This window comes from Rhyacophila brunnea, unplaced genomic scaffold, assembly GCF_057557595.1.
Source record: "Rhyacophila brunnea isolate RB1 unplaced genomic scaffold, BYU_Rbru_1.0 scaffold_3, whole genome shotgun sequence".
Lineage (NCBI taxonomy): Eukaryota > Metazoa > Arthropoda > Insecta > Trichoptera > Rhyacophilidae > Rhyacophila > Rhyacophila brunnea.
The window spans coordinates 27,534,370-27,548,090 of record NW_028232965.1 but is presented as its reverse complement, the minus strand read 5'-3'; the positions used below and the strand labels follow the sequence as shown (position 1 = coordinate 27,548,090).

Genomic DNA, 13,721 nt, shown 5'->3' with positions numbered 1-13,721 from the left:
ATATTGCTTGGGATATCAGGAGTATATTGCCAAGCTCAAATATTATTGCTAAGTGTGTAATAAATGTTGTAAAATATATCGGATTATAATATCATATAATGAAACATGATTCTTTTTCTGTAAAGTACATAATTTATTATGCAAGTCATATTGCATTTAAGGTAACTTAGAAATTGTAGGTAATATTCTTGTAGACACTAGCAATAGGTACAATGTTGCATAGAGTTTTCTTATTTTGCAATTAATATTTAACACATTAATAAATTGATTGTTATATTACTTCTATTAAAAAATATTTATGTAGATTATTCTGTTTGTTGTTGGTAATAAATAAAATTACATGCATAATTATAACTAAGTCTATTTTTATTTTTCTATCCCTTGAAATAAAAGTATGTATCGACCTGTGATGTGATTAACTAACACTGATGGTACACTCGTATTTTTTATTTACTGTCATTTGTCATGACAATATTTGAATACAAAGGAATAATGGGTGAGGTAATAGAAAAAATACATTTGAAAGGAAAGATTCAATATTAATACAATGAATTATTATATTCCATCAAAGATACATGAGAACAATTTAAGTAAATGACAAATGAAAATTATTACTTTTTTAGAATACTAACAATAATATGAAGGTTACTATCTAAAAATGATTAAAAAGACTGACAAATGAAATCATGTTTAGCAGTGTTTGTCAGTAGATGTTCAAAAACATAAGCAGGGATATAATGGACTGCATTATGGATTTATTAATCTAGCAACACGTAAAAAAAATAATTTACGAATGACAAAACAATTAAATATTAAAAATACACAAATATAATATTCTTTCAGGCTTGTGAGTGACATGTCATTTCAGCGATTGCATCCTTATGTGAACATATTCAACTTGAATGCCAATTGTCTCAGTTTTGTAAAAACGATGCTTGATCAATAATTATACTCATAAATACATAATGCGGTCCATTAATTTTCAAAATTATAAGTACAGTAAAAACGAAACAATGATGTGGTTCGTCGATTGTATACTTACGAATACGCGGTCATCGGCTGCTAGGCATTTATCACGGCTCCCCATACGCACGCACACTATCGACCGACCGCATTATTGTTTCGTTTTTACTGTAGATACATACCAAATCTAATAACAAAATAAATGCATGTATACTTCTAAAATTCTGGGGTCCTTATGAAACAAAAAATCTGCAACTCGACTTGAAATGATTGTTCCTGAGATGTGATAAATAAATTTCACCAATTAATTAATGTGACATTAAAATTATGTGAATTGTTCAATTAGCGCATTCACATGCATCTACCCAGTCATTGTAGACATCTACTGGCTCTGATAAAACATTGGTGGATGTCTGAAAGTCTTCTAAGCATACTCTGCAAGTTATTTTGGCAGTGTTTCTACTCCGGTCCCTAGAAAATGCAAGGTTGAAGATTGTAAAATCATAGAGCCATTAGTGGACATATTTAATAACCAATAAAAAAAATTGCCATCCTTTTAATTACTACTTCCATTTGAAGTGCGTACCTACTATAGAAAGCGCTAAAAATAAAATTGTGTTCACACTAAAGATAATAAATTGCTTTCCGCCATGGATGAACGATAACAAAAATTAATAATAACACGACTTTTTACAAAGCCAATTAAATATTTCCGTGATAGGTACCTATATACGCAAGGCTTGCCTATCCAAAATAAAATTTAACAAATTGTTTTGACTTGGAATCGGCCAAAAAATTCATAATTAATTACTTAAGTAGGTAAGTACTTAATTTTTTACAATATAGAATAATAAAACATTGTGATAAATACTGACAACAAAAATAAAACAGTCAAAACTCTAGCTGTTGTTTCATTATAAAATGTGAAGATCAATCAATACCATAAACTTACGATTATTTATTAGTTAAACGATTCAGTTTGGTTCATAAATATAACCAGAGTTTCCTTATTAGATAGACAATGAAATATGTGATGGTAACAGTGTAAGTAACTTACATTTTAACCTCGCATGATTTTTCGTGGTTGCAAAAAGGGCAGTTGAACTGGAGATCGAGAGGCTCAATGGCCTTTTTCCTGGTCGGTGGCTTTCTTTTCGATTTTCGGCGACCCATATTACTGTCTAGAATTGTAAATAAATAATGCCGGTAGAAACAGGTACCTACGCGTTCGGTTAACATAAGCATTTATTGGTATATATTCACCATGATAGGTTAAAAAATAATATTATCAACATGATAAAAAATGACATGAATAATTACCTACCTCTGTTTTAATTAAGTGCTTTAGGCGTAAAAGTTTATCCGCCAAATTGTCACTTTAATCTACGGCGTATTTTTAAGTATTCTTGCTATATAATTATGGGCTAAAGCAAATACGAATGCCGTTCAAATATTATTCAGTTGTCAGTGTCAAAAACAAGCAGTAACAAACAGCGATCAGCGAAATAATTCATTTATTTCATAGATAATAATATTATATACAAACAATTGCCATATAAAAAAATAATTGCACGATGATTCAGTGTTAAAACACTTAGTGAAATTTTTGCGATAAAATAAAAAGACTTGTGAAATTTTTCGAAATTATCTAAACACTTATAAAAATTTGGTGTTAAAAACACTTGTAAAATTTTCGTGAATTTTCGAAACACTTAGTGAAATTTTTGCGATAAAATAAAAAGACTTGTGGAATTTTTCGAAATTATCTAAACACTTATAAAAAATTTTGGGTTAAAAATCAAAACACTTGTGAAATTTTAAAAATAAAACCCGTAGACTTATAAAAATTTTACGAAAACAAAAACATTGTTAAAAGTTCGCGTAAAATGCCGAACAAAGCGACGCAGCGATGCCAAACAAACGCTGATACCATCGTATAACTTGTCAGCATGCGTGGGCAGAGGCCAGGATCGGTGAGACCCTCGTATACAGAATTACGGGGCGAAACATGAACGAGCAGACGAATCCGGACAGGAGTCCGCGTGCGAACGCGAACGCGGCCCCTGCGGGACCAGAGGCATCTGAAGGATGGAAGGCGGCCGTGGAGAGCCCGGCTAACACGCCCAGCACCGCGTCATCAGCCATGGAGCTGACGATGGTCTTCTGTCAAGAATAGTGTCAGTGGGTGATGGGATGATGTCAGTGGGTGATGGGATGAATACGAAATGATGAATAGAGGACATGCATCGAGTGCCGTGGAGGTGGACGAATATTATTGACTTTTCTTTGAAAGCGTAATAGATATATTCCTTTTTTCTGTAAACCTGAATAAAATTTATATGTCATGTCCAACTTTACTAGGTACTGTCACATGTTATTAGATTTAGGGGTTTTGCATAAGTCCAGCGAAGCGTGTGAGTTGCACCGATGGATCCGAACGTGGGTGGCATATTTTGAGCCAGTAACCGTTTGGACCAAAGCCATGTGTCTAACAACACAGGAAATTAAAAAAAAATATACGCGCATCAATTCGCTTCTCTTTTCTGTTGAAAACGAATCATAGCTTGGGATTGTTATTTTAGCAAGATTAGTAAACATTAAATCCCAAGTCTGGCAGCAAATAATATTAAGAAAACAGACCGTAATATTAAGTCAATTTTTGTATGAAATCGCCATGCTTTGATGTGGACATACCAAGGCCGACGCGGTGGGCGGCGCGAGCCAGCTGCCCGCCCGAGAGGTGGAGGAGGCTGCGGTGAGACTACAATCGAACAGCCGTTCGACAAACGGTAGGTGCTCTGTATCGACGCCGAAGCTGGCGTCAACATTGTGTAGTAAAATAACCGACTAACATTGTGTCAACTCTGACTAATAATTATTATGCTAACCGATACAGCTGAATCTAGCACCCTGTGTAATCGATTGGTGATTAATACTAAAATTGAAACTAACAATTAAGAAAAATTAATAGTAATAATAATTTTAAATGTGCATGGGAGACTTTTATTGGACATATAACTAGTAGAAGCGGAGGCGGCGTGTTGCATCAATTGCCGTAGCTTCTGGTGGCTTTGACCACGCGCTCAGGCGAGACACGACGTCCCAGAACCTGTGCACCGTGACTGGGATGACCAGGCGGAGGTGGCCGGAGTGCCCCTCGCGTCAAAGACCATCGCCAGGTTCACCGTGACAGGGGAGATGTAATCTTGGTCGGCTAGAAACGATCGCCCCAAGACATGCCATTGAGGGAGCCTGAAGTGATCGCGAGCGCACTGTCGGGGCACACTGGAGTGCGTTGATGTGTGATAGTGACACGTCGCCTCATACAAAATAGGTTCTGGCAAGAGTGGCGAGTTGCGTCATTTGCCGCAGCTTCTGGTGGCTTCGACCACGCACGTAGGCGAGACACGACGTCCCTGAACCTGTGCACCGTGACTGGGATGACCAGGCGGAGGTGGCCAGAGTGCCCCTCGCGTCAAAGACCATCGCCAGGGTTCACCGTGACAGGAGAGATGTAATCTTGGTCGGCTGGATACGATCGCCCCCAAGACACTGCATCGAGGGAGCCTGAAGTGATCGCGAGTGCACTGTCGGGGCACACTGGAGTGCGTTGATGTGAGACAGTGACACGTTACCTCATACAAAATAAATTCTAGCAGGAGTGGCGTGCGAGCGTCGTCAGCCTGAGCTTCTGGTGACCTTGGCGGTGCCCGTAGGCGAAACGCGACGTTCCAGAACTCACGCACGGCGTCTGGATGATCGACGAAGTTGCGCGGAGTAACCTCTCGTCCAGTGATCGCCGGAGGCTGCCGTGGTGAGGGAAGGTGGAATCCTGGGTAGCTGACTCGATCGCGCCCAGGACAGAACGCCGCGGAAGCGTGGACTAGCCATGGACACTCCGTAGGGGGGCGCTGGAGGGTGACGGTGGACGGCCGTCGCACGTAGCTCATGTGCAGCGTAGCAGGATGTGTGACGGTCCATTTTGGTTTCTTTTACAGGTTCTTTCCTTTTCCGCTTGGCGGGACGCACGGGAAAACGGCGCCAAAAGGGTCCGTTCTACCGGCGTCCGAAGACGTACGGTAGGAGCCCAGAACTATACGTCGTTGTTTACTACCGCTATCCGGATGCGCGCCAGAAGGGTCACGCACGTAAGGCAACTAGTTGTGGGCCAAAGGAGTGCACACCTTAGCCCAATAAAACTCTCAAACAGAAGGCTCTTACGTGGCGTGACGGCAAAGACACCGCGCGCATAGACGGGACAGAGGCCCAGGGTAGCGGAGTATTCACACGAGTATGAGTTGGGTTCCACCGCGTCGAAATGGAATAAGCGGAACGGCGATATTTTTTGTTTTTTGTTTCTTTACTAATATCTATTGCACGTGTATATTTTGTCTTCTTTGTTATATGTATGTACCAGCGACGTCGAGTATACGACCGGGGGAATCTCCCTGGCGTATGATTCTGCAAGTCCCAGAACGGGCTGCCTGGCTCACACCGGGAAACCTGTACACCCACCCCTGACGATGGACTGGTGGAAAGGTACTTTCTTAAGACCTTGTCCTAGTAAACACTCCACGTCAGGAGGGTGACAGGCAGACTATTTCGTCACCAGCAGCCCGGGAATGAACTACTTAAAATCCCATTTTTGCCTTATATAAAATTTCGTTTTCTTTTTTTTTCTATATTCTGTACCCGACTCTGGGCCAATAAATAAATAATAATTACCCTTTCCTTGTCATGTGCATGCCGTAGCGTGTATGATTATTTTAGATATTTTTTTTACGTTGATAATTGTCTGTTTTGTCTTGTGCATGTATTGTTTTGTCTTGTGAGGCGGAGCCAAGGGGGGCCGGTGGCTAATTGAGGTCAGATCCTGGCGGTGGTTTTGCTTTGGTTGGGGGGATTTGTCACCGACAGGTTTTTCCGCCCCTGTGGGGGGCGCTCCCATAAGGAGTAGTGCCACCCAGCCGCTCGGTCTGACCCTGGTAGTCAATGCGCCACCGATGAAATGATGATGACCCTTGGCAAAGCTGAACAAAATATTTCACATGTTAAGTCCCGCAGTTTGCTCTGACAGGCCCCACGGCTTCTCAGAGTGAACTGTGGATGGTTAAGTCGGTCGCCACAGACCATGTAAATAATAGGTAATAGGTAATATAGTATAAGATTAAATTTTTGTTTTGTTGCCAAATATGGTAAAGGGTAATTAAATTAAATATGATTTGTTTATAATAATGTATAGTGTAAATTGTAAAATATTCATATGTAAGGCAAAGGATTAAATAGTAATAAAGGGGGACTTATGGATGGGCGTTGAGGGTATGTAATTAGATAGTTAAGATGTACGTAGTGATAAGTGCATATAGATCGATGTCGCTGCGCGTCGCACGTACACGGCACAGTAATTGTTAATATATGCTCATAGGCCTGTTGCGAAGGCTCCCTTTTGCACGTATGTGCAATCACAAAGCGTAGCAACACTTAGGCAATCATCGATCCGATTATAATCACGATCCCGCGTAATTAATTTTCATTTCAATTTCGATTATTAATATCCGCGGTCATTCCGCGCGCGGCGTTTCCGAATCGGTATTCTGGCAGCTTTCCTGCTCGCACATACGACGGCGTCTCTGTCGTATGTGTAGAAACCGATTTCGCGATACAAATTCGCTCGCTTTGCAGTGACAGAGCCCCTCTCGCTCGCGTGTATGACGGCATCACGCTCACGCGCGACGGGAGAATCGGATCAATGATTTTGGTCGATCAAGGAGACCACGTACTGGAATAAAGTGCGGGAAATCTTTGATCGGCTAGGTATGAGTATGTACTAAGCAATTATTACTGCCTATATGTTTGGTTGACGGAATGACATCCGTCAACTAGTCGTAAGTATGTACCTGTGGCGACACCGAGCTATATTAGTTGTTAATGTGAGAAAGGTTGCGCGACCAATACGTTTATATATTAGAATCGAGTAACTTCCCCGCGTGATATGGGTTTATATTAAGCTTTTATTTTGTAGTTAAATTACCAATCTACCGAGTTCATATTCTTAGACCAACGTCAAGTAGGTATTCAGGCCGTCGGGGCGCCTCAAAGTTGAGCCCCCCAACGGTAGTTGGCCGAAGGATTGATATGCGCTGTCGGAGGCCTGGTGCCTCAAATATGCCGAGTTAACCACTGGCATATGACGCCTTATCATCCAGGCTAACTTTGTAGTACCCTTGTTTCTGGGTGAGAGGTACCTTCGCGCCGCTAGGGCCCGCAAAGCCGGCCGCCGCGGGAACGCCCCTCCCTCAGCCATGAAGAGCGCCACCACGCGGGGGGTGTGCTGTATCGATAGGTAATTCAACCACGAATCCGTCGATGCCTCGCACGCCTTCGTAGGTGCGTTTTTCGTGGGGCTGGCCCAGAAACACTGCGGTACTGCTTCATCAATTACACGATCTCAGTACTCCTAGGTACTCGAAGGACGTACGTGACGAGTGAGCGACGCCGCCCGCCGGCGAGCGTCGACTCGCGCCCATAATTTTTCTTAGTCGGCCCTTACGTAGATGTCGCGGGTAATTAGTCATTGTACAATTTCCGCCACTCTCGTAAGGAAACCGTTAATTAATTTTGTCACCCGAAAAACGTTGAGCTAAGGGATGAAATCGGCCAGATTTGCATATAAACCCAATATTTTTAAATTCAATATCAGTCTTCGCTCACATTCACGACCCTGAACCTGCGAAGGTCAGCGGCGGAATTTTGTTCACACTTTTCATATACAAGTCGCCAGGACTTGTGAGGAGGTACTCGCCCAGGTCCCGATACCTACTGGCAGATACCTACCTCCATACCTACTGTCACTTTGACAGATAGTGGTGAAGTGTCAACCAGCGACTTAGTCGTTTTATTCGCGAGTTTTATCGTTCATTACCGGACCCGGTCCCCAACCTTTTGTCGCGTTAACAACTTTTTCAAGTCTAAGCGCTTGGCCGTAGTCATCAGCGTATACGGCGCGGAATAGGTGCGGTGACGGGCACGGTTAGAGTGTCCGTAGTAGCCCGCGCGCGTCCAGTCGTTTCCAGCGTCAAATCAGGGATAGGAAACCATAAACACAGAAAAGTTTGAAATGAAATTTGAAATGGCAAAACTATGCAGCAAAATATGGGCCCAATGAAATCAATATGGAAAGCACTTTAACAGAAGAATTTTATAACTTATACAAGAAACTGCGGGAACAACCAGCCAAGTTTTTCGAAAAAGAGTAACATGAGAAAATATTTGATTAAGTATATTCTAATTGATCAAGGTTTTTTTCTATTCTTTTTGAGTCATTTTTTGCGATCCGACTATCGCCTTTCGGCATCTTCAAACACCACCAATGGTGAATGCACACTGTCATCTAATACAGTTAATACCTGTTTATTTGGTAAATTTATATTTATGAATTGAAATTCAAATTCCATCAAGTACCCTTGGTCAATTTTATAATTTGATTATATATTGGATAATATATAAGTTAAAGTTTAAAAATGACTTTTCGGTTCATATGGTGTAAATGTAGGTGTAGAATATACGCTTCATAACTTTGCACCCCGGCTCTAGAATGGAAATGATGTACCTAGTTAATATATTATAAAAATATTTTATTTTAATTATGTTTATATTTTTTATTAAGGAAAACAAACAGTTACATAGATTACAAATATGTATAAAATAGACTAGAAAAAGATATTGCAACCAGCAATGTTTCCATATAAATTATAATTATAGTTAATCATATTATAATTTAAATACAGAGAAATTAGATAAAGAGATAAATGAGAAAGAATATTGAATAATTATAGACAAAAAAAAACATTTTTCAAGTACCTACCTTTATAAATATAAGTATACAATATTATATATGCGTTAAGAATTATTGAAATTTAAAGATATTATTTTTACATATAATATTATCTATTTATTTATTTAGTACTACATATTATATTAATACAAGTGAATATCATTTGATATAATTTTATGCGACGTAATAAGGCAAAGAGGCGTATCAGTGTAGTAAAAATTGCCAAGTTATAAAACGTATACCTACTTTAAATCACTTCGCACTATCTATGCTTTGTGAAAATAATACCACAAATACACCAGAGGCGCGCGGTAAGCTCATAATAGTTTGATACACCCGCTACTCGCTCGTTTCCCGCGTCGTCGCCCATCCATTCAGTGCGGACACCTCTATGCGCGCAGTATGGGAACAGCCCGCCGCATGTACGATCTTGCCTGCGTCGAGCTAGACGCGCCAAAACAACACGCGCGAACACCCGTCCCCGCGCATTCGAAACGTGTTCATACGTTTGAGTTGCCCGCACCGCCGCCGCGCCGCGCCCGTCAAACCACTACGGACTTGCACTAATGGTGAAATTACACACAATGACGAATTACACATAAGTGCCGAAAAACCCGATTCTTATGTTGGCGTCCTGTGTCACAGACTGTAAATGAGGATCTAATTCCAAAAAGCGATAAGTCCACATTTGGTCAAAATCGAGAAAAAATACGCACGTATTCTTTGTATAATTTTACACAATATGTATTGATCTCAAAGCCTGAACAAAAACGATGCATGAGTGCAGTGCGGTGAGAAAGTATTCGGCACCCTTATAATCTCTGCGACACGCGCTAGAGTAAGATAAAAGGTCTACATATGTTTGAGTCAGTTTCCAAAAGTATCGCTGGCAAATCGTGGTGAATCGCTTTACGTAACATCGATAATCTGCGAGTTCGTGTTGCTAAATTTGCTATTTTTTGTGTTAAACATAAAGTCAGTTGTATATATTTTTAGTTAATTAAGTAGGAGAGGTGGTTCTGCGTGTTGTATTAAAATATGGTAGCCGTACTGATAAGCAAGAAGATGGTATTACGTTTCATAGGTAAGTTGATTCATGTTCGTGACAATTTATTTGTATATTATTATTTATTTTAATATCAGTGACCTAGTGTTTCTTAAAAATAACTTAAATTATGGATATCTTTACCTAATGGTTGCATTTTGACCGCTTAAAAATTCTAGATAACGTAAAAAAATAGAAAATTATATTTTAATTCTGAGCGTCTAGTGCGAGCACTTTGGGCGAGCACTAGCAAAATGGTCTATGGTCTCGAACATTTGTAGGCGAATGCGTTCGCTCGCCCACAAACCAAACGCACGGCACGTAGCTTCATTTAGCAATGCAACGGGTGGCGTCTAGATCAGGGGCGGGCAAATTTTTTGGATGGAGGGCCAAATTCAAGAATTCAAAATGAGCGGCGGGCCGCAAGTAAAACACCATTTTTAGATATACACTATTTATTATCTCGAAAAATAAATATTACAAAAAAATTAATGAGAAGAATGAAAGTGTTGTACATTTTTTCAAATTCAGGTGTTAATTTTGTGGTTGATATTTTCAAAACTGCTTGTAAATTGGCATCGGAGATATTTGATCGTAAAGAATTTTTATTGAGGTTCATGATCCAAAATGTTTGTTCACATAATGGTTCAAATACACTATTATGACGATCGGTCACATATATGTCGAAAAACCCGTTTCTTATGTTGGCGTCCTGTGTCATAGACTGTCACATATATGTCAAACGATCTATGACGGCCTTCTATGTCATAGATTTTCGGCTCAGTGTAAACACCTCGGTAATTTTGTGTGACACTAGTTTATGTCTGTGACATCTATGCCGAACATGTTGTCATATATTATTGTTTATGGGTCATAGATCGCGCGGGAAGTGTTTTTCTGTCTTTGATTTCAAACGCCATCTTAACAATCTTGACTACTAAACGAAACAATACCTAGTAAAAAATGGACAGAAGAAGTCGCAAAATCGTGTTGGAGTGGACGGATGAAATAATCATTAATTTAATCGGATTGGTAGAAGGTAATCCACTATTGTGGGACTGTACACTGACTGATTATAAAAACAGGGTCCAAATCGTACAAGATTTGGGCCTTGAAAGCAGTTCTCAGTACTCGGTGGATGATGCCACGCGTAAACGGTGCCAATACAAAGACTATAAAAATAAGGAAAAGGCGACAAAGAGTGGCCAAGGGACCAGCGACAGGTACCACGTGAGATGAAAGTTTTTCGGCCTCCTGAAGTTCCTTGGCTGTGACTCGATAGCTGTCGTCACTACTTCAAATTTAGCAAGTATCGCAACGATTTTTATTAGACATTCCACATCGAGTTAAGTGTTTCTCTAGCGGCTAGCTATTCCAATTCAGATAACGAGCTCTCTTTGCAAAGTATTTATAGTACGAGTATATTATTATTCTATGAAATGTATAAAGGTACCTAGGTACCTATCCACAAAAGTGTAGACAGCCTTGAGGTACGTTCCTTCCTGAAACTTGGTATTATATTAGGCAGATGCTTTGTGAAATTAAACACAATATTATCCTATGACCATTCAGTCTCAGTTCTCTTTTCAATTGATGACTTGTTTAGGGTATTAAGCTAGGTAAAGATACTCTACTCCATATCGCTGTGATCTCAATTCTTGATTCCTGATGTTTTTTTCGTGTGTATCTCTAACAACAATGCATCGAAATCTTCCAGCGACAAGCGTACAAAAATTTTATACATTGCCGTATCCTCAGCTCTTAGCTCTCTTATTAAATTACTGTAGCATCCGAGAGTTTCCCGTCTTGCAATCCACTCACGAACTCAAACTCGTCTGCGTCTTGGTTTTTTATTGTCTACCAACAATAAATATGCCACGATTGCCGCGGCAGTAGCTCCATCCGCCGGCATTATAATATGATATGGACAGGAACCAAATAGATAAATAAATTTAAAATCTCACTAACAAGCCTAGGTAGGTACTGATTTATTTCGTTTTATAATTATTATCTGTTTGACGTTTATGAAGGCGTACCAACCATAAAGTTTGTCAAGCGTCATGTTGGTAGTATTTATCAGTGGCAAATATGTGACACAATAGATTTTACGGCATCGTGTGTAAACGGATTGGCACATACGGGTGTCATAGAATCTATGCCCACGCCTCTGTCATAGATTTTTTTGACATATATTTGCTCATGTGTAAACGGAATGGCATAGATATGATCATAGACACTAAAACGCTCTTGTCACATATGTGCCCAATCGTCATATAGTCTATTTGAACCTTAATATATAGGTTGATCCAAAAACAACGAACATTTTTCTTGCATAATCTTTAAGTTGTTGGAATTTGTCTGAATTAAGGGCATTGTAAAATTTGGATATATCTTCACGACGATGCAATACTCTTAAATCAGTGTCACACTGCAGACCAATAATCTCAAGTTGTAGCTCTGTCAGTACACTATCAATATCTATTGAAAATGGATCGCGTACTGTTGCTAAACTTGTCTCAATTTTTTCGGAAGTCACCAAATCTTTGTAAAAAATCGTCATTCAGAGCTTCAATAATTTTACCATATTCTTCAAATTTATATTCTGGTATATTCAGCAACTTCAAAGTTGGAAAGTGGTCCACGTTCTTATTCGATATTTGTCGAAGGAACAACTTGAGTTTTAATTGAAATCCATTTAAACTCTTCACCATATCGTGGGCATATATTATTTTTCCTTGCAACGCAGAGTTAAAAGTATTTAAATGTGTCGCGATGTTCAACATAGAAAATAGTGGTTACATAGTGTGAGACGAGACGCAAGGAAGACGTACTGAGATAATACATTAACGAAACAACAAATTCTTCAAATTTTATTCTATTGTCAATATTTTTTTAAAAAATATAAAAAAAGTTATTCGTAATCAGAAGTACAATTAATGATGGCGGGCCGCAAAAAAATACCCGGCGGGCCGCAGTTTGCCCTCCCCTGGTCTAGATGTATCTATAGTCTATGATTGATCTATAAATTCCAAAACGCGACAAAACCCTACGAAAAAAAATGTTTTACGTCTCGATTTATTATGTTTCATATTATTTAGAGTATGGTTGATTTCGCGCGTGCTTAAGTCAACAAATAAGGGAACGTTCAATATTGGAAATGGCGTCTCCCATGCCGTAGCATCCGGTAAACTCATGACAGTGCCACGAAAATATGTTTCTTATGCCGAATAAATTAAAAAGTGAGGTACAAGTAGCGCTACGTCCAATTTTATTTTACCTATATTTATTACATTTCAGAGTTTATCGGCTGAAACAAATTGCCATTTGGTTCTAATTTCGACATAGAATACAACGAAAAAAATAATCTCACGTTAAAACAAGTAATTGAAGCTTGAAACATAAAACTGTTGTTACCCGCAAAAATCGAATTGTGGACCTATCCCTTTTTGTAATTAGATACCTCAAATAAGATGTCATAGCTGTCAAGCTGACATAATAGTATAATAATTATTGTATGTATGTATAATATGTCGGAAAGGCATAGATATGATCATAGACACTGAAACGCTATTAGCATATAATAATGTGCCAGATCGTCATTGTGTGTAATTTCACTGAAACGGGGTGGATCTTCCACACAAGAATATTAATTTATTATTCTCGTTTATCAACTTTCGGTACATTAGATGGCAGTAAATTAGTCGGTGGGTGCAACTCAAACGTATACCTAAGTGCAAGAACGTAGTGGTCGCGCAGAGACGGCACGGCGGCGTCTTGCGCAACTCAAACGTATAACCGTGTGTATTATGCCCCAAAAAAGACACTGTCTACGCACATCTTACACACGGTTATACGTTTGAGTTTCGCAAGACGCCGCTG

General features: G+C 39.5%; 1 protein-coding gene across 1 annotated transcript; it reads right to left on the bottom strand.

Moving 5' to 3' along the window:
• Positions 1 to 539: 539 nt before the first annotated feature.
• LOC147068136 (transcription elongation factor 1 homolog) lies at positions 540 to 2,432 on the bottom strand. The gene is made up of 3 exons (XM_085951991.1): positions 2,288 to 2,432; positions 2,021 to 2,144; positions 540 to 1,434 (listed from the first exon to the last, which is right to left on the bottom strand). Exons 2-3 carry the CDS (start codon positions 2,134 to 2,136, stop codon positions 1,302 to 1,304), a joined length of 249 nt encoding a protein of 82 aa, XP_085808117.1. The 5' UTR covers positions 2,137 to 2,144; positions 2,288 to 2,432; the 3' UTR covers positions 540 to 1,301.
• Positions 2,433 to 13,721: the final 11,289 nt, after the last annotated feature.